This window comes from Vidua chalybeata, chromosome 7 (assembly GCF_026979565.1).
Source record: "Vidua chalybeata isolate OUT-0048 chromosome 7, bVidCha1 merged haplotype, whole genome shotgun sequence".
In the NCBI taxonomy this organism is placed as follows: domain Eukaryota; kingdom Metazoa; phylum Chordata; class Aves; order Passeriformes; family Viduidae; genus Vidua; species Vidua chalybeata.
Window position 1 is genome coordinate 24,707,370 of NC_071536.1, and position 20,655 is coordinate 24,728,024.

Here is a 20,655-nt window from a genome sequence, read left to right on the forward strand (position 1 = left end):
CTGCTCTTGAGAAATTCTGTACCTGGGAAACATCCAGAGTAAATAAAGGTGGATGCAGGAGGAATCCTAGTCAGCTCAGTTCAGAGCTCACGCTTCCATTTGTACCTGGCTGCACTGAGGACAAATCAGTTCCCTAGGGGCTGCCTGGACTGGGGCAAGGGCAAATTCCTTGATGAGAGGTGGGTTTAAGTGTTTTCTGGTCACCACAGGCTGCCAGAGGATTTTTTTTTTCATTGTTTTCTTCTTTTTTTCTTCTACATGAAAATAGCTGTGTTTTAGTAATAAAACTAGATTGCATTTCATTATCAAACACTTCCAATCTATGCCTGGGAATGAGTTCACTGAGCACATGTAGGCACTGCATGACCACGGAGAGACAAGGAGGGGAGACAGGAAAGGGGAGGCTGAGAAAAATCAATGGTACCTGCTCGCCATGAGGCAGCAAGACCAGTGAGCTGAGTCCTCCTAGAAAGGAGGTGCAGCCTAAGACCGTCACTGTCCCAAAGAAATGAGTCCTGCATGGCTCAGAGTTACATATCGCAACTCACTAAAGCCAAACAAAGGCCATAACATTGCTGACTGAAAGGGACCTCAGCCTCCTTCCATCCTGCTTCTAGGGACAGGCTCCATTCTATATATTTCTATCTTCCCTGGTCCCAGTAAAGATTTTAGGCTGGTTTTCAGCAGAGCTTGTCATGGACACAGCCACGCAAATAGCAGCAGCAGCACCAGAGAGCCAGCAAAATCTTCCCAAGCTTCCTATGTGACCCATAGCAAGCCCATACCCAGACAGCTGCCTGCTTTAATAGAGACTTAAAAAGTACCTCCTCACAGCTGCTCTGAGAGGGAGTTCAGCTATGGAGAGTCCCCTCCTGGGGACCTTGGGATTGCTTTTGGCCGCTAGCCCAAGAAGACACCCCACTTCCTTATCCAAACCCTAAAACAGCCTCACTTTCCACTCTTAAAAGGTGTACACAGGATACTCAGGTGTGTTTGATAATGCCCTCAGGACTGTGGAAATAAGCCCAATGGGCTTTCTCCTGGGTTAGTCTTGGCAAGGTGGAATGCTGCAGCAGCTGCAGGTGGGCTGTGAAGATGTTGTGTGGTCCTTGCAAGAGAGGTCTGAGCTGAGGAAGCCCTGGGGTCTCCTCGGACCGTATTTTTTGAAGTTAGGCGCCTGGAAATATTTTCTCCTTTAGACAGGATGTTTTTAGGGTTATATTAATACTTAAAGACTGTAGTAGGACTGCTTCACCTTCTAGGTCACTTTAGGATCCTCCCTCTGCTGCCTGGTGGGAACTGGGAAGCTTTTCGATGTGTGACAATCTCCATAACTGACTACCAATGTGTAAAAAGCCTGACTACACCCACACCAATGATGAATTATGGCATTTCCCTTGTAGGCCCTCATTCCCTGTGTCTTTCCCAAGGTATTGTCCCATCATCTTTTACAGCTGTAATAGATGATGTTCCTGCTGAGACAACACTGCAGGTGGACATGACATGGGATAAGCAGCTGTCTGTTGTCATCTCCTCCTGACAGTCTGGACTGAAAAAGAAGACACTCATGCCTGTAGAGAGGTGATGTAAAGTGCAGACAGGGAGGAAAGGGAAGGTTATGGCAAAGTGAGGCAGGTTTGAGTGCTTATCTGCCTGTGCATATCTGAGTTTGCTTCATAGTTAATGCAGGAAATAGGCTGGGTTTTCTTCTGGAATACAATGTGCACGGATCTGTGCAAAGCCTGGGCCAGCCCTGCTCTGAAGGGCTTGTGCCCTGGGGCGATGAGCAGATAATCAACCCTGAGATCCCTCTGCCCATAATCCTAAGGCCCGAGGCAGAGAAGCAAAGCATCACCCAGGCTAAGGCAGGGCTGGATCTGCCGGCCGTCCCGAGGTGGCGTGACTTTAACACGTTCAGTCCTAGCAGTGCTTTGTCCGTGCCCCATAGGGAAAAGCACATAAGAACTCTCTTTAGGCTCCCGCCTGGCTCTGTGTGCCCAGGCGGCCGCTGTGACTGCCGGCAGCCCGGCCCGGGCTCTGCGCTGCTGCCTGCCCGTGCTCGCCGCCCGCAGCGCAGCGCAGCTCCCGCGGCTCCGCTTCCTCTGCGGTTTCGCACCTCGCTCCCTTTCATCGCATTACACCGAGGTGACCGCTTCCCCTCCGCCTGTGCTCCAGCCCCAGCCTTGCCTTCACGTGCCCAAGTTACCTGCAGGCTGTGCAAATAAAACCATTCCTGTGGTGGGCAAACATGCCCATGTTTTTGGCTCACCTTGAGGAAAATCTCATTCAGCTTATGTCCCTGTTTCCTTGAAACCTATTCAGGTAAGGAGGGAGGCAAGCTCCCCTCTGTAACCATGGGCAAGTCTAATAGCTGCAGGCTTGGATTATTACTTTTTTCCTATTAAGCAATGAATTTAACCAGAAAATGAACCGGTCAGGAGGGACTTGGACACCCTGCTTTCAGTTTGTAATACAGCCAGCCCTAAAACACGTGGCAGTGCAGCAGAGCACGTTTCAAGGCCTGCCCCCTGTGTGCCTGTGTTCCTCAGCACTGTTACCAGGCAGACTTTCATCTCTGTTATCTCCAAAGAAATAAAGAGAAGGAATTAAATTAAAAATTCAAAACCCGTTGCTCTCCTCCCAGCAGCAAGAGGGCAAAATAGCTGGAGGAGATCCTGAACAGTGAAGCCCAGGATGTAGGTCCCACCCAGAGATCTTGTTCACCTTCCATGGCAGCTACCAGAGCCCAGGAATGTGACCAAGCACAGGGAAAGGGTCTGGAGGACACCGAGTGTTTTCACCCTCCAGGCCCTGGGGCTGTCAGAAATCTTTCAGCTTCTTGGGATGATTGCCGTAGCCTTGCTAGGGGGCACCACTGCTTTCATTTCATACTCGCTGCCCCTCAAAAGGAAAACCTCAAAATGTATTTACTACCTGTGGAAATGTGTGGATACCAGAGATGAAGGCAGGCACGGCTTGGGCAAGAGCTTTGGATGCAGGTGTTGTATCTCTGCCAGGGCACCTCAACCCTGCTCTGCCATCCCTGCAGTGAGGGACCACTGAGCACTGTCCCTTCACAGGTTTGCATGGTAGCTTGAGGTACTCGTTTTGGAAACAAGAAATCATCTGCACTGCCCATTTATTTCACCCAGGATGCAGAAGGCAGACTGAGAATTTGTATGTAAACATATTGAAGAGGAGAAGCCCCCTTACCAGGAGGCTGTGCAATAGGAAGGTAATTTTCCTTAAAGTTTCAGTTTGCTGTCACAGAACACTGGCAGGGCCTTTGAAAAACAGCTTCCACTTTCACTTGCAGGTGAAAGGGCTGCTGCAGGGATGGGACTTGCCTCCAGAGCAGAACTGGCTGCCCCAGTGCTTTAGGCTGGACATGCTCTGACTGCCAGAGCAACAAAGACACGTCAGTGAAGATCGATGTCCATGCAGACAGGTGGCCGGCCATGCTTAATAATTTTCTCTTCAACAGCCTTGTTTTTTCAAGATCTTTACATGCTATGGACACATGTAGATAAATGAAGTCTCCAGTTGTCCCTAGGTGATGGTTAAGAGTCTGGTACGCAGAGCAAGGATCACAACATGGAGCCTTCCCCAAACCCAGCAGCAGGACATCAGCAAGCTGTGGGAGGGAGAGCTGTTGCCAGGGCCCACTCTGCCCATGCCATCCCCACGTGGCTGTGCTCCCATCACACTGCTCCATGAGGAGCATCTGTGGCTGCTGCAGGTGTTTCCCATTCCTGGAGCATCGCAGTGGAGGATGATAGCTGGGTAATGAGTTTCTTTAGTCTTGCTTGAATGCTCTTGGCTCTGCAGGCACAACTTCTCTCAGCGTTTGACACCAAAGAGTAGATGAGTAGCTGATTACACAATACCTTGCCCTGAACAGTTAGTGGGACTGCCTCCAGGAAATACACACGTGTGGATAGTGATCATTTCTGTGGTTATCTCTCTACCAACCCCAATTCTGCAAAGGCAAGGAAAAAAACACTAGGAGCTTTCGAAAACCTCTTAAAATCTTTCTGGCACAACAAAGCCTAGAAGTGTTGTACTAAAAGAACTCAGCTCTTGGGACTTGCAGCCCTGTCCCCTTTGTACTCATGACATCCAGGGCAAAGCAATGAGAACAGCTTCCCTCATTCCTCTTCTCTCTCCAGTGCCCTTCTTCCATCCCAGCTGCTTGCAGCATGAAGAATAGTGAAGGAGTGATGAGTCTTGCCAGAATACAGCAGGCCACTGTCAGGGAAGTGGGCTGGGCATTTTCCTCTTGTTCCTGGCTTGGTGCACCAGAAAGTGGAGTAGAGCAGCTGGGTGGATGTAAAGGACAACCCCATCTTAAAAGCTGAGTAAAGGTTAGATGGACAATAAAATCTTCACCACTGGAAGTCAGGAACAGGTATTTGAGCCTTCCTGTGTGGAGACACAACTTGCTGAGAGAACTGTAGGTTGTTACAGAGGAGATGTGCTGTTTCAGAGAAAGGCAGCCTAACCTGTAGCTAAAGAAGGCCACAGCCCAGTCTGACTGGACATGGTTCACTGAGCTAGACTAATCCAGCTGTGGTAGGAGGAATCTTGCTTGGCACAAACAGGTTCTGTATTTGATGCAGCAAATCCCATGGGAAAAGGGCAGGAGAACCAATTTGGCAAAGCACAATAAAGACCAATAACAGATAATAATTCATATTTCAATAGGGCATCTTTCATGCTGAGGGATACAAATTATTTGGCCACTGTTTGAAGTTCAGCCACCTCTGGAGTGGAGCACAGCTGTGCATAGCATCTGACATTGCCTCAGTGTTGATGTATTTGTCAGTATGTAAATTGCCAATCGGTATATCTTCAAAAGGTTATCAAAGAGTCGGATGATAAGTGAGCCCTATGTAATGCTTAATATCTGTGCACTGATAGTGCTGAGACCTCAAAGCCCTGGCACTGTTTATATATGCACATCTGTGTGTGTGTATTTCACTTTTACACACACCAGTAAACCTGGTCTTCAACTTGTGCAAAAGACTGATATAAAAAAGAAAATGGCCTCTATAACCCACTTGACTAATGTTACAGCTATTCTTAAATTTATTTCTACTTTCTCTCTTTTCTGTTTCATACTCTGCCTGTGAAAGGGAAAGCTGGATTCCCCAGCTGAAGTAGGAAAACACAAGAAGGCTTTCCAGGAGATGTATGCAGGCAAAGACTGAAACGCATGGATTTATGCAGCTTCAAAAACAGGAGGCCTTTTGAAAAAATCATAATTAATGTTGTGCAGCTTCCCCTGGGGCCAGTGCCACTGGTATCTCTGGCTCTATCCTACGGGGCTGCTCTTGAATGGAAAGTTGTCACACTTGGCAAAAGGATTTGGGGATTAAGCTGCCTTTTCCCATGGTGTATTTTTGCTGCATTTCAGCTAAGTGGACCTGTGGGTTTATGAGCTCTGGAGCAGGCTCCTGCAGTGGTAGGGAGGGTGGTTCTGAGAGTCAGCAAGAGCATGCTCCCCTGCCTCCTAATCCCAGCCTTACCCCAGGGGACTTCCCCTACTTTCCCAGCATGCCTTGAAAAGAAAGCAACTGAAAGGGCAATGTGACCACTCTTGCCATGGCCAAATAGTGTGAGACCCCCTGCTTTTATCCTTACCCTTATCCCATTCCTTACTCAGGCTGCTCCATGCTGTCGCTTGTTCTTCCATCTGACTCGCAGCCCCCTGAGCTGCCAGCCCTGCAGACACCTCCCACCACAGCCCCATGATTACTTCCCTGGATCCCACTGGAGAAGTGCTGCTGGCAGTTCTGCCTGTTGGGATCCTGAGTGGTATCCATCATCATGGCACGAGTGCATCCCTCAGGCAGCTGCTCTGCTGCTGCTGGCAGACACCTGCAGAAGAAACCTTTATATTTATGGCTGGTTTTTAGCTCACTGCCAGTGAAGGAAGTTTAGCTTTACTCTGTAGCTGCATCATTTCGAAAGGAGGTGCTTCTGCCTCCAGTGCACGTTTGTGCCAGCGAGCATTTTGACTTTCTGCCAGACATTTAAGTGACCTTATGGCAGGACTGGAAAACAAGGCTCTGGAGCTCCACCACCCTGCTGACCCTGCAGGCCTCTATTCTCCCCTCAGCTGCCTCCTTCATGTATTTTTGTTCAGCATCTCTGCTTGCAGGGTTGCCTGAGACATTAAAAAGAAACGCCTTCACCACTAAGACGATAAGGAACTTGATCTCACATAAATTGGAATGTTCTGAGAACCATTTTAATTTCTGCTAATCAGCAGATGAAAAATGAATTACTTCACATGTCATGTCCTATTGCACGAGTCTTGAAACATTTGGAAAAGCCATAACAGAGTTACCCAGTAACTGAAGGGCTCTACATGAGTGAACTTTGTAATTGCATATTCTTCTCCTTGAGTCTGGGAGGCAGAAAGGAAAAGCGGATCAGGCCATGTCTTAATGAAACAGCTCAGTCCCGCAGTGCTAGTGAAGCCAAAAGTAAACAAACCACGCTCATTATTTTATATCACAGCTCCCTGGCTGCTGCAGCAGCCATGTGTGTGTTGTCTCCCACCTCACTTCTGCTTTCAGCCCCCTGCCAGGCTGTCCTCAGCCTTCACCCCAGGTGCACCCAAGGCCAGCAGCCCACATTCGAGCTCTGCCTCATGCCACAGGAGACACAAACAGCTTCGGAGACAGACGTAGCGTTGGAGGGTTTCCATCTCTGAGCTTCCAGTCTTGACCATCCCAAATGGAGCAGGAGAAGCTCCTGCATAACCATACCCATCCAGACCTGTTGGAACAGTCCCTCCTGTCATGTCCTCATCTCCACTCCCAGCTGGGAAACACCACTTTCGAGTGGTGGAGATTTGCACCTTATTATTGGCTTCCACTTATTGAATGTGCACCTGGCTCCCCCAGTTCCCCACCATGCTGCCCTCAGTCCTGACTGGGGGTCACTTGAGGATATTATGGCAAATGACAACCCTCAAATCCTGGCTGCCATCACGCTCTGCTCCCCTCCACTGATGAGCTGCTGGTACCAGGGCAAAGCAGCTCCTAAGCAGTTGCTGCACTTTTGGAAGGAGCATCTCACTGCTGGATGACTGCCAGTAGCACCTGGACATTTTCTCATTCCTGACGAACCCAAGAAGATGAGGCAAATATTACAGAGTAAAGATTTTCTCAGGTCTAATGCTGAAGGGATTTTCAGCTTCCTCTGAAGGAAAAAAAAAAGACAAAAAGCCTATTGGTCTGTTTGTTTCACTGTCTTTAAAAGTGGGGTCTACATCTGGAGAGTCAAAACAGCATCCATTTCTATGGATTGTCCATGGCTGCTCCTCAGCAGCTGATGGCATAATGTTTCCTGAAATGGCCATTAGCTGAGTATCTTTATGAACAGCTTCCCAGGGAAGTAGCTGCAAAGTTCAATTTGCTGAATTATGAGCACATCTCGGATAAGAATTGCATTGTACGGTACTTGCATTCTGAAAGCATTAACTTAGAAATAAGTTTTCTTTTTTATCTATTTAAAAATAAGTATGTATAGAAAAAATTTATTTAGATGAGGCTTTCTCTAGTGAAAAAGCCATTTGTACCCCCCCCAAAAAAAAAAAAGAAAAGAAAACCTCTTTAATTGGTTGAAGTTTTATTACAAGAAGCCATAACTTAACGGTTCTTGATTTGTGCTGAAGAGTTGTTTGACTTCATGGTGTCACATCAGATTTATCCCAGCATCACATCCTAGGGAGCAAAACTGAGTTCCCTCTTGTATCTCACACAGAATAAATCTAAGTGTTGTCTGAAATACTTTAAATTTAATTAAGAAGAGCCAGAGTGAAACAACTGTGGATTTCTTTTTCAGAAGTAACTAGAGTGTTCTAGCTCATGAAAGGGTTGGGGTCTACAGTAAATTTCCAGAAGCTTAAAGCTCTCAATACCTTGGGTGAAAGCCCAGAAGCTACAGGCTATGACATTTCTTCTCTGGGATGCTGAAATGGCTCCACTCGGTCAGGACGAGTCTGGAGCTGAACTCAGTGCAACACCCAAGTGATCAGGGGTGTTCAGGTATCTTGATTTCACATGTGCAGCACTGTGATTTCCATGCACTGAAGGCTCTTCACTTAATCGGTGCTATTATCACACCTGATGAGGCACAGCAGGTGATATTTGAGACACTTGCCTTTTGATTCCTTGCAACCAAGCAACATTTAGTAAGAATTACTTAAATCAGCTAATCAAAAACATGTTCAATGACATTAGGATGAAGTGGGCTGTAGAACACATAAGTCAAGTAATTTTTCTTGTGAAAATCTTTCTATAGAGAGAAAAGCAAATAAATACCATATATGGAAACCTCTCTGCTCCTTGGGCTATTAATAATTAATTCCTGATTCCTTATTCCGTTATTTCAGGTAAGGTTCAACTTTGTTATAGTGGAACAGTTCTTCAGGATCAGTTTCAGCTGCTTTGTCATGGGTTCACTGGTGGCAACAACATGGCAGGAGTGCTTGCAGGTCCCTGTGTTGCTGAGGAGCTGATTTGCTCTGAGGACTGCCTTGTTCTGATTTGCCCTCATTTGCTTATTTGCTCTGAGGAAAACTGATGGGTCAGGATTCCTGTTCAGAGGAATCTCCTCTGAGAAGGGCCCGTCTGTTGGCAAGACCTGCACACAGAGATGGAGTTCAGCATCTTTCCTCTCAGTTAAGGGGGCCCTTAGGGACTGCCCTTCGCTCTCACATCCCCTGCAGTGGTTGACTCAGGTGAGAACCAATCCCCAGCATCCCTTTCCATGCTGGCTCCCTTCCCTGGCCAAGTGGGACTTAAATTTAATGGCTCTCTGCCCTTCACCTTTCATTGGCCTGAAACCAGGTGTTAAAGTACTCCATAGCTCATTGCACATAAAATGCCCTGTGATTCTTTGTTTCTCACAAAAATGCATTTTTTTCTGCTCATGTGAAGGAAATTGGTGTTAAGCCATGAGACACCCAGCCCTTCTGAACCAACTCCCTTGGGTCTTTACCAGTGGTGCCAAAGAAACGCCCAGAGCTGTTGGATAGTACCAGGCTGTGGGCAAACACATGACCAAGTTGCTGTCAGATAAATACTGAAACAGCTCTAGCCTAGATTAAGTCCTTTTTTCCTTTTTTATAGTGAAAAGGGATTGGGTCATGTCCAAATCTTTTATATTAGACTCTGCAACTTTCCTGTTTTCTCTTCTGTTACCAAGGCAAATGCGCCCCAGCTCCCTGACAGTTCACATTAAGCTCAGTGGAGTTGTGTTCAATCACCTTGCTCTGGAAATCAGTGAAGGAGTGAGGGCAGAGCCACCACTCCAGACTGCTCCCAGGATGAGTCACCACAGCAAAGGCTCCTGGCTGAGTGAGCCAGAGCTGCCTCTCTAATACGCTGGGCTTTCTGCACCCAGGACTTCTCTTCCTTCTTCTTTCTTTTCTTCCTGAGATTTTATTCCTTGTCTTCATTTCTCTCTCCGACCTTCCTGCCCTGCAGAACTCTTTAAGGTTTTAGCAATTAAGGGAGGAAAAGAAGGCATCCTCTTTCCTGCTCCTTGGCAGAGGTGAGAGATGATCTGTGTGCAGAGGAAACCAGAGGATCCTGCTGCTGCCTGGCTGAGTCTGTGGCACCATTGCTTACCCTGTGGGAAGGTGGAGTACGGAGGTTGCCCTCAGGCCTCTGTGACATGGCACCCATCCCTGTTAATAGCAGGATCCCCCTGTGGGGATCCCCTGGGGCACACGGAGAGTGCCATGAGGAACATCCTGCTCAGAGGTGACAGAGTAGGAGCAGGGCAATTTGGTAAAGAGGGCAGCCAGTGCAACTCAGGGCCCTCTTGGGACTTTCCAGTTCTCTGCTGAACAGCCTTGAGAAGGGACCTGTCAGATGTCTCTCCCCCACATCCCTGCACTGTTGTTGGACATGAGGGTACAGGGATTTGACCCACTGTCTGCCTCCAGCACAGCTGAGACTCTTGAGTCATCTGCTTCAACAAAAATCCCCCATGGTTTGACTTAAAACATGGGCAATCTTTGTTCCTACCCTGATGAGCAGCCAGATGAGGTGATGGTCCCTCAGTTCTGCAGTGATAGAAGAGGCCTCAGGGGGAATGGTAATGCTCAGAAAATGGAAAGTCTCCCTTCCCACTTCTCCATCCCACTCCCAAATTCTGAGCTGACACCTCTGTCATTGTCTGTCTCAGCAGTGGTGACAAGCACAAAACACTGCAGATGGGAAAGAGCAGAGAAAACTTGAAATTTCCCTGGTCCATGGTGAAGCCAGAGGCTGTGGGCATCAGCTGCTCAGCTGGGAAGTCATGCCTCTTGTGATAGTGGTGGGATGAGTTTTCCAGCAGAAGGAAGATGCAAAGCAGGTCCCACCCTGCCCTGCTCACAGTGGTGGCTGCAGCCTTTTGTGTTTTCATCAGAGAGGTGCAGAAAAAGCCTGAGCAGCGTGGCAGCCCCAGCGCTCCTCACAGGTGCCACAGCAGCAGCCTCTGTGGGTGGAAAGGCAATTTGTGTTGTTTTTGGAGCACTGGGAGCTCTGCAGACATGATGGCTTTTCAGACAAGACTCACTGTGGAACAAATGTGGGGTTTCGGCTCAGGACCTTGTGAGACACATCCCTTTCCCAGCCAGCACCCACACTTGCAGACATCATCAAAGTATTCCCGGTGGTCCCAGAGGGGTTTTGCTGGGTGTACTAAAGCTGAGATCCCTGTCTGCTCACACCCAGCCTATAGGCAGAGATGCCTGAGGCACACAGAACAGCTAATACCCATTGAAAATTGCAGAAAATCATGAAAAAGCAGAGCTGTGCCCCCAGCACACCCATCTCAGAGCCCCCAGCCTGACATGACCAGCTGTGGCTGCTCCTTCTTACTGCTGAGAGGTTGAGGAATCCTAGAGAGGGGCCCACACCTCTACCACAGCTCAGCCCTGCAGAGACACGATCCTGACCCAGGGAGCTGCCAGGCCAAGAGTGCACACCAGAAGCTTCAGCCAGGCAGTCACAGACCTCATAAAATCACATCTAAGCAACAGAAACAATTGTTCAGAGCTGGATTTTTCTCCTTTTTGGGGCTGCATTTTTCTCTTGCTGTTGGGATGGGGGTACTCATAGCACCCCAGGGCACACAGATCTTGCCTGCCATGGGCAGTGCCATCTCTGCATGGCACAGGGATATCAGGTATTGCAGGGGAGCTGTGGGATGAGCCAATTCTGGTCACAGAGATGGCAGTCTGGATGCTTTCTTTTTGTAATCACTTGCATAGATTTTCCTATAGGCTCTCCAGATTTTAGGGAGGTACCCAGTTAGGGTATTCCCCCGTCTGGGTCAAGAAAAGTCATCAGATTTCTGCCAAGGTGGAGATTGGGATCAGCACCCAGCTCTGCTGAGGTGCCTGAGGAAATGCTGTCTCACCAGAGCCCCATTCATAACCATGTCCTTTGCTGTCCTGACACCACAGGCGACCTGGGTCCACTCCTCTGTGGGTCCATACTCTGTGTCAGTTTCCCCCAGTGCTGGAGAATTTCATGCAATATAATATATATACACATATATACACACACATACACATAGATACCTATTCCATGTCTCTTGCTGCCTGTTGCTGGCTGGCACAGTGCTTGTGTACATGGGGAAGCATTTGAGATGCTGGTAATAATGTGTTTAGTTCAAAAGGATAGAAGGGCAACTCTTTTAAGTGTGTGAAGACAGGGTGGCCATTAGTGCATGTTTATTGAAGTTTACCAGCTGTGTAACAATGGGCTTCTCTTTGCCATTGTACTTAATTTGTCTGTAATTAAGTTCCTAATATAGAAATAATTTGGCATTTATTTGCTGTAATAAAACTTCCCATTGCATTTAAACTCAGTGTGAAGATTTAAGTATATTTAGGAGACACAGCTGAAGACCTGAAATTAAATGACCCTGGCTTCCTTTTGTAAACAAGACAAACTCAGATAAATGCTAGCAATCAGATGCATGCATGCAGATCTGTGAGCAGCAGCAGTTGCATGTTCACCCCCAAAGAGAGATGGCAGCCCTTGTGATGGGACAACTCCTCCAGTGTCTTCTCATTGACCTGCTCTGGCCCAGGGCACTGCTCCTCTAACTGATGCTTGTGCTACTTTGCATACCTGTGCAGGAAAAATGCACAGGTGAAGAAAAAACTGCAGGTCTTAAGATCATCATCAGCTATCTTGGTTTTCTGTACAGCTTGCACTGGCTTTCAAAATGTTTGCTTTAATGGTTGTGGCAGTAGGATGTTGGTAACATGGCTCTTTCCAACTGAGCTGGTGCTCAGGAGCAGCCCAGGCATCAGACATAGGTCAGCACAGCTGGGCAACCCCAGGAGACCAAGCAAATTCCTAGCCCAGTGATACTGTCATCCCCAGCCCTGCCCTGTTTAAAGGAGACCGGGTGGGCAAATTTGCTGTACTTAATTTGCAATTAAAAGAACAGGCCAGGGAGACACATCCCGTATCTGCCGGCTGGTGGGTGAGCTGCTGCAGCTGTGGATGTGCGGATGGGCTCCCAGCACTGATAAATGACAGCTAAAAGCCAGGCAAAACTCTGCCACCACCACTCAACAGGGGTGACACTGCTCCTGACGTGGTTATTTTCTCCCTGGATATACCGAGCATCACAAGCATGCACCAGCAATAATGTTTTTCCCCCATCCCTTCTCAGCACTCCTGCCCGTAGGCTTTAAATAGCAGGGCCAGATAATCATTAACCATTTTGACGTATTGCAGCGGGTACAGATTGGGAATTCAGACAGAAAGGACAGAGCTGGAGCAGAGCTGCACTACTGGTGCATCTCCAGCAGTATTGTCTTCCTCAGGGTAAAGCCAGTTCAGCCTGGCCTTGCCCTTGCTGCTCCTTTAGACAAGCTCCCATCATAGTGAGAAATAGGGAAGAATATTATATATATAATTGATTAGTATATTACTCTTTCCAGAAGTAGGGAAGAGCATTTCATGCATATGTTGAAATGGCTGTGGCTGAGCCAGAGCACCTTTCCCTTTTTGTTAACTCTGTTTTTTTCTAATCTAGACTTGGATAATAGAAAAAAAAAAAAAAAAAAAAAAAAAAAAAAAAAAAAAAAGGAAAAAAAAAAAAAAAAAAAAAAAAAAGGCAGGTGTCCTGACTCCAAAGCACACTTCAGTGTTTCAGAAGAACAAGATGGTAGTGAGCAAACTGAGGAGCAAAAGAGGAAACTTGCAGTTGGAGAGCATTTCTCCACTAGTTATTGACAAAGGAAAAATGCTGCTTAGACTCATCCCAGTGATGGGATATAACTCTACAATGGGAAGACGCAAAAATAAATGTTGTGAAGTAGGGAAATAGACCCTTCAAAGGTTTTTTTGAGAGCAGTCCCCAAAGGGATTTGCTGTTTGAGCACTGGAGAATTTGTTGTGCAGACCCATCTTCTACAAACCTGCGAAAATGGGTGTTAGGGATTTAATTTCCATCTCTAATTGTTGTGATTTGTGTCTCCCTTTGGGTTTGCTTTTGTGTTCCTCTAGCTTTTAGTAGCAGAGGACTCTGTACAGCAAAACCTTCCTGTGTATCACAACCAATGGTCTGTTCCTGAGCTCTCTGTACAGCTAGCAATGAGACTCCTTCTCCTTTGCTGTACAAAGGATTTATTCCTTTAATATGCCCCTGGTGCTTGTTTTTCTGCTCATACAGGAGTGCATGCGCACGTGTGTGCATGTGGCAGTGTTTTACAAATGCCTGCTGTGGATAGAATTGAGCTTCACAGTATGCAAAAATAGCTGTGTGCCATGTACAAGGATGTAATATTTCAGACGTCTGGAGAAAATGTGATAAATTGAGTTTTTGCTAGATTTGCTAAAATCAAGTTACTAGAGGATTCATCTCCACAGCTGAATCCTGAGGTTGTAGGAGCTGGCAGGACTGTGTGTTTGAGCATCACAGTTAGGGAGGGAGACTGGGTCCCCATGGTGCTGTAGGACATCTGTGAACATCTCTTGGCTCTGAAGAGAGAAGCTCAGATTTCACAGACTCATTTATTACAGAGCCCCAGAAGCCAACGCAAGTCCAGGCTGTAGCTGCAGCTTTTCCCCTCTGCCTTTGCCTGGAGGTTGTTGCTCTTCGTTCCTGCTCCATTCTGCTCCATTCCTGATCCCTCACCATTGATGCCTCCAGCTGCTCATTAGACAAAGCCTGGGTCCTGCACTCATCATTTTGAGCCCTGCAAGAGACCCAGGTGTGCAGTGAGGTGGAAAGGCAGGGATGCTGCAGCTCTGGGAGGTTTCTGTGTGACCTCCTTACTGCTGGGGCCACACTTCTGTGCTGAGGAGCGAAGCTGTTGACTAAGTAAGGCACCAGGGACTGAGATGAGAAGGGCAGACCAGAGGCACAGAGCAGTGGTCCTTGTACCAGGCTGGCTCTTGGTGTAGAAGAGGTTTGGTGAGTGGGGAAGCAAAGGAGTTGTGCCAGGTTCTGGTCCCTCCCCTTTTGCATTCTGTCTGGCAGCACCTGCTCTTCTGGGCTCCTAATCACACTGGCAATGTCCCACCCCAGTCTCAGCCAAGAGCACAGACATGCACAGCCAAACCTGAGTCCCCTCAAATTGGACTTCATGTGGGGAGTTTGAGTGCCATATGTTAGTGCTCATTCCCACATGCACCTTTCTCCCATCTAATCCTTCCCTACTTCCCTTCTTCTGGTTTGCCATGTGGAAAAGGTTCCACATTGCCAGGTGGAAAAGGTTCATGGAGCCTACAACTTTACTTGCTTCCCCTCTCCCTTTTTATCCCCTCTAATATGTAATGAAGAGCAGTAACAAGTAGAGCCAAGGCTGGGTTTGGAACATAAACAGTTATTTACAGTTTTGCTAAAATTTCATGAAAGATGACATTTTTAGGTGACCTAGCTGAAACAAATGAAATTACTAACATGTTCACATTAGATTTTGTGAAAAGTATCACTCTTGCCCAGTGTGGTCCTCATTTCCTTGGGTCTTGAGACCTGATGTTGTGACCTAGAAGTTGAGACAGTTTCCCACCAGGGTTAGCAAGAGCAGGTTCATAAGCCAAGGCAGTTGGAATGGATGTCTTTTACCATATCTAGCAGTGTCCAGTGCCAGGGTCTGTTATCCTGGTGCTCCATCAGGCTAGTGATGAGGCTGATCTGGGCTGTAAGAGCAAATATCTTCTCCCCAATGCTGAAAGTATGATCCAACCTTCCCTATCCCATAGATATTCTTATTCAGCCTTTAAAAGCTTTTTAATCTTGGAGCACAGCTGAAGAGACTACTGGAATCTATGCTATGGCTTTTAAACACTAAACAGTGAGGAGTAAAATGTAATGGCTCTCTCCTAACCTAAATAAGCGACGGCAAACAACTGTAAAAGGCTCCTGAGCTTGTGTGCACAGAGGAATTAAGTCTCATGGTGAATAGGATGATAGCAGATCAGAATAATACGAGGTTTTCGTGGATACCCTGTTATAAGCTGCACCAGAAACAAGGGAATGAGCCAGGAGGTTCAGTGTTTCTACCACCACTCATAACTGTCTGGGTCACAAACCAGAACACAATTTGTTCTCCATCTTGCTTGCTTCTAGGGTGCAAATAGTCAGCCTTGTAGTTCACCAGTATGACTGTCTGGGATGGTGGACAGTGTGGGAGAGAAATTTGAGGACGTTTTGCATGCCTGGGCTTGAGGAAGCTACCTGGGTCTGAGCAGGACATGAGTCTGCAGCAGAGGCTGTCTCACAACACCACCACCAACCTCAGTTTCTAAAGTAGGTAGCAGAGAGACAAAACCTTGAGGAATGAACTAGTGGCATCTGGTTGCCAACAGAAGTGTGTTGTGCACTGGCTGGGGTCAGTGTGAGTCCTCTGGAGTGGTAAGAGTTGTGCTCATCTAGCTTTTCCTTCAGTGGTGACAAGGCATGTAAGACCCCAGTATCTGAGACCATTACATCCCTGACAGTCTCAGTTCATATCAGCCAAGAAATATTAGAGGGAAAAGGGATGGAAGCAGCATGATTGCCTGAGCCAAACCAGGTAAAAAAGGAAGAAAGTTCAAATGGTGGCTAAGGGAGCTTCTGCCATGCCGTGCCACGTGTGCCATGCTGTGGAAGGAGGGAAGCCTGGCTGATGCTGTCTGTCTCTTTTCAGGGGGAGTTGCTGAGCCCGTGTCGATGCGATGGATCTGTGAAGTGCACGCACCAGCCATGTCTGATCAAGTGGATTAGCGAGAGAGGCTGCTGGAGCTGTGAGCTGTGTTACTACAAGTATCACGTCATTGCCATAAGCACAAAGAACCCTCTGCAGGTAAAGGTACTAGAGACATTTCAAAGTCTATTTATTCTTGTTTCAATTTTTGTTTCTGGGAGCAAGTGGATATTACCTCAGTGGGTTTTCCTTTCCCGTGCACAGGGATTCATATGTCTGAGACACTTAGAAAGGATTGCTAGGGGCTGGTCCAAAGAGGCCCCATGTTCTGCTCAGTCGTTCTGGGAGCATCCCTCAGGAGTCTGCTCTTTCTGTCCTTGGCAATTCCTATATTCACTTGCCTCCTGTTGAAAATTCCACAATAGTGCTATAACACCTCACAGCCATTCAAATGTGTTCATCCACTGGAGACCCCAGGTGTGCCTGTCTCCAGGGCCAGGCAAGCTCTGTGCTATTGTGGGATTTACTGCAACAGAGCACACAGTCTGTGACTGAGCAGTCGAGACTCCTTGTGTTTGTAGTTGTGCCATTAATCCTGATCTCCTCCTGCTGAGACTCTGCGGTGTTGGCGTGAGGGATGGTGGAGGCAGATGGAGGGTTCTTAGAGCTCTCCTCTCTGATCTCACTCCCTTTTTCACTTTACTACTCTCACACAATCATGGCATGGCACAGGAGGTGTTGACTCTGATACTCTGGTCTCTTCAAGCCTGATTCTTGATGGGCTTTTGCAGATGTGCACACAACAGGTAAAGCACATCTTGATGTGTGTGTGAAAGTCATCCAAGGACCCATGTTCTTTCTTATCTGAAAAGCATTGTTGTTGAGTCAGTCGCAGTACAGACTGGTGATTTAAAATCAGGATTCAGAATGGGGAAATGTGTGACTATTAAAAATGGGATAAATTATCCTTAATAGCTATTGATTTATTGCGGGGGCAATGCCTGAAGATGCATTAATTGCTGCATGCCTTTGCTGAGCATCCTTAGTGCCTCGGCTATAAGGAAGCACATTACACCCAGACACTTCTGCTTAATCAGCATCATCTGGACTGGAGAGGCATTACAGTGGTTTAGAGACCAGGGTCATGTCTATAGGGATTTCGGTCTGTCTAGTGCCTGGCCCTCTGTGGGTCACTCTCTACCAGGAGGCAAGGACAGTGCTGGTGATGGTGCCCAGTTGTACAGAAGAGTGGGGGAATGCAAACTCCTGCTCTCTCCTTCAAACTGTGATCTCTGTGTGGTTTTTTCTAGACCTGAGGTCACTTACCACATTGAGGAAAAAAGGACAACCCATCAGGACTCCAGACTTAAATGAAGTAGTGAAATTAGGGGGAACATCATGGGGAAACTTTGCTGAGGAGAAGGGAAAACCTGCCTGCTCTCTGAGAGTCCCTACAGCTTCTGATTCAATTTTCCATGAGCCATGGGCTGGTCACATCAGTAGTTTCATCCCAAGCCTCAGACCCAGAGTGTTTTAATTTCTTGGCTCCAGCAACTCAGAGCAGATTGAAACACAGGAGGGGAGATGTGGACAAAGCAGCTTTTGTTTATTTCTGGAAAGCTGCTCCATGAGTGCCCTAATGCTTCCTGTGTCTCAGATTGGGGATGCGATGCTGAGCAGCACTGAAGGTTTGTGAGTACAAATTTGTGAGCCTTTGTGTCCCCAGAACTGCCTTTAGTGAATGACTCCCAAATGCTCTGCACTTTCAGGTGGCTCAGGGCAATGGGTCAATGACTTTCTTCCTGTTCCTCACTCAGCTAAAATTTGTTGGAGCTGCTCATGGACAAGCTTCCGCCTCACACACACAAATTTCAGAGCCTGTGCAAAGCTTCTCTCTCTCTGGGCTCCCCTGTCATAAAGTGGCCTGATCTGATGGTCTTTGCCACAAAAACTGTGTGGCAGAAACAGCTGAGTTAGAGAGCTCTGCTCCAGGAGCAAGGATCCCAGAGAACTGTGCAGATCCAGGGCTTGGAGCCTTCACATTGTTGGCTTAGACTTCACAGCACTTCTCACAGAAGCACTGGGGAAATTTGGAGGATGGGAAGAAGCAACTGGAGTGAAAAGCCACTTGGCCTGGAATAAATGCAGTGTGTAGAGCTACAGCTGCGTGCCTGGGTGCCCTGTCTGGTGCCAGCACAAAGGCACTGCTGGGAAGCAGATGCTACACTGGCATTAATGTGCAAAATCCTGTGGGAAGTGGCTGATGCACCAGGCCAGGACTTCGTACCAGTACTAAGGGCTTGGACCCCCTGTAACCCATTACTATGAATGCCTCATTTCTCAGTGGCTCTCACCATCTGGTAAGATGCTGAGAAAAGGAGGCAGAGAAGACACAGGAGTTATGATGCCCCAACACTGTATCCCATAAAAAGTCACAGCATGTATAGGTGGGAGGAGCATCCTTTCTGCTTGGTCTGCACCCCACATGTGGATAACACAGGCCAGCTGGACATACAAAGTCCCTGAGCTTTCTTCTCAGGGTCTGCTGGAACTTGGCCTCAGCTTTATCCTTATAAGAAATCTCTGAATTTCTCAAGCACAGTTTTCGGAGGGCAAATACTGTAGGAAGTCATGGTTATCTGTTTTTTCCAGGCCAACCATAATACAGGCAAGGACCACACAAGCCTCATGTCCTTGTCCAATATAATCTATTTGGGTGATGCTCTGAACCTGGCTAGATTCTAACCAGCAACATGGCCTACCTCTCTCCTGTGTCCTGTATCTGATAGACTGCTGGGAAGCCAAATCCAGGCAGCTGGCAGACCCTGGGCTACCTGAAGCATGTCCAGTTGGTCTAAGCATAGCAGCACATCCAATACCCACATGTTCCCTGGGACCTGCATGTTTCTCTGCCCATTTTGACAGCTGCTGCACATTTTTTGGAGTGCTTAGAAGCACAGCATGGGCCAGATGTGTCTGGAGACTCATGGTGTGGGCAGAGAACTTACAGCCGGGTTCATGCATAATTAACACAGGCTCCTTCCAGCCTCCAGGCTATTGCGATGTTTCATACCAGAGAGAGACCTTTAGTCTTCTGTTTTGGCAGAATTAATCTCTATAAATTAACCCACCCCACTCCCTGCTCCCTGGATTGCAGGCAATTAAGAGCAAAGGTCTTAAAGCAGCAGTACTGCTAACCTGCTGAGACTGGGGGATTAAAGTTGTTGGAAAACATAACAGGTGTCCTGCCAAGAAGCAGTCGGGCAGCGAATAAGCAAAAATATTCCATCAGCTGTGAACAACCAGGAAATCCAGAGCTTTTGTCCATCCATCCGTCCATCCATCCATCCATCCATCCATCCATCCATCCATCCATCCATCCGTCTGTGTGTCCATCCATCCATCCACCAATCCAGTGGATTCCTGCTCTCCAGTTTGCCAGTTACCGAGACAGGAGTCATGGGCTTGGAGGCTTTAAATGCTTCCTTCCATTGTAATACTTGTGTAAAGCCCATGAGTTTTAAAAGACCCTGAAGGCACAGGGGTTAGAAGCACATGTTAGTACTGCCTGCACCCTGGTGCTGATACATAATGGAGTAGGTATCTGCCTTGATGGGCCTCTGAAGAGTATTTAATTTATACACCTCCTTTGTAGTCAGTCCTGAACCACATCCACTCTGATGCTCAAATTTTAGCAAAGAGAAAATCTGTTTGAACCAACCTTCCCAACAACTGTCTGCAGTCTTGATGAGTTTGGCTCTGATTTACAGTTGTTATCTCTAACTCTTCCTGCATTGTGGGCTGTTTCAGCTCCAAAAATCCCCAGTTATCCAGTGCTGGGGTTGGGATCTGGTCTCTGTTCCCCTCTGGCTCCATTTTGTCCATGGTGATGATCTGTTAGGAACTGATGAGTGCTCTTACATGGCCTCTTCATCAGGACACTCAGAACTGCAAGAACAGCTGTTCTCACAGGGTGTTTGAACTTCAGCCTGAGATCCTGAGCTAAAAAGCTTGAGGCAAGTTTACTGATGTCTCCTGGTAGTCCCAGCCTGCTGAATCAGTTGTGTTGAGCATGAGCTTTGCTGGTCCCTGCTGAGCTTCAGCTACAGCCTGCATGAAATGGGTGCAGTCACTGCAAGAGAGAATTCAGGGCCTGTGTGTTATAACAGGAATTTTCCAGGATGCTGATGCTGTAGCCTGAGTCTTACCAGATGCTGTGGCACATGAAGGAGAGGGGGTTTTCATCATTGCAAGTTTCCATTACATGGCCCTACTGGGCCCTCCCTCCTCCTCTTTGCTTTTCTAGTATGTGAATAAACCACAACATCTGTAAGTGTACAGCAGGGAAGCCGTGCCACAGCAGTGGCTTAATTTTGCTTGGCAGATTTATATAAAAAAAGCCATCCTCCAGAAGATAATTGATGGCCAGGGTCTTGGGACAGCAGCAAGGGGAGAACCACACCTAAGCTGCAAATGATCCTCTCCAACCT

At 47.5% G+C, this 20,655-nt stretch overlaps 1 protein-coding gene across 2 annotated transcripts in view; it reads left to right on the plus strand.

Moving 5' to 3' along the window:
• The window catches only part of MARCHF4 (membrane associated ring-CH-type finger 4), a 105,790-nt gene that overhangs the window by 50,306 nt on the left and 34,829 nt on the right, over positions 1–20,655 (plus strand). For both annotated transcript variants that reach the window (XR_008431954.1, XM_053948383.1), the window contains exon 2: positions 16,169–16,324. Coding sequence is in view for 1 of the 2 variants with exons in the window: in XM_053948383.1 (XP_053804358.1) it covers positions 16,169–16,324 (156 nt within the window). In the remaining variant the exon portion in view is untranslated. The remainder of the gene's footprint in view (positions 1–16,168; positions 16,325–20,655) is intronic.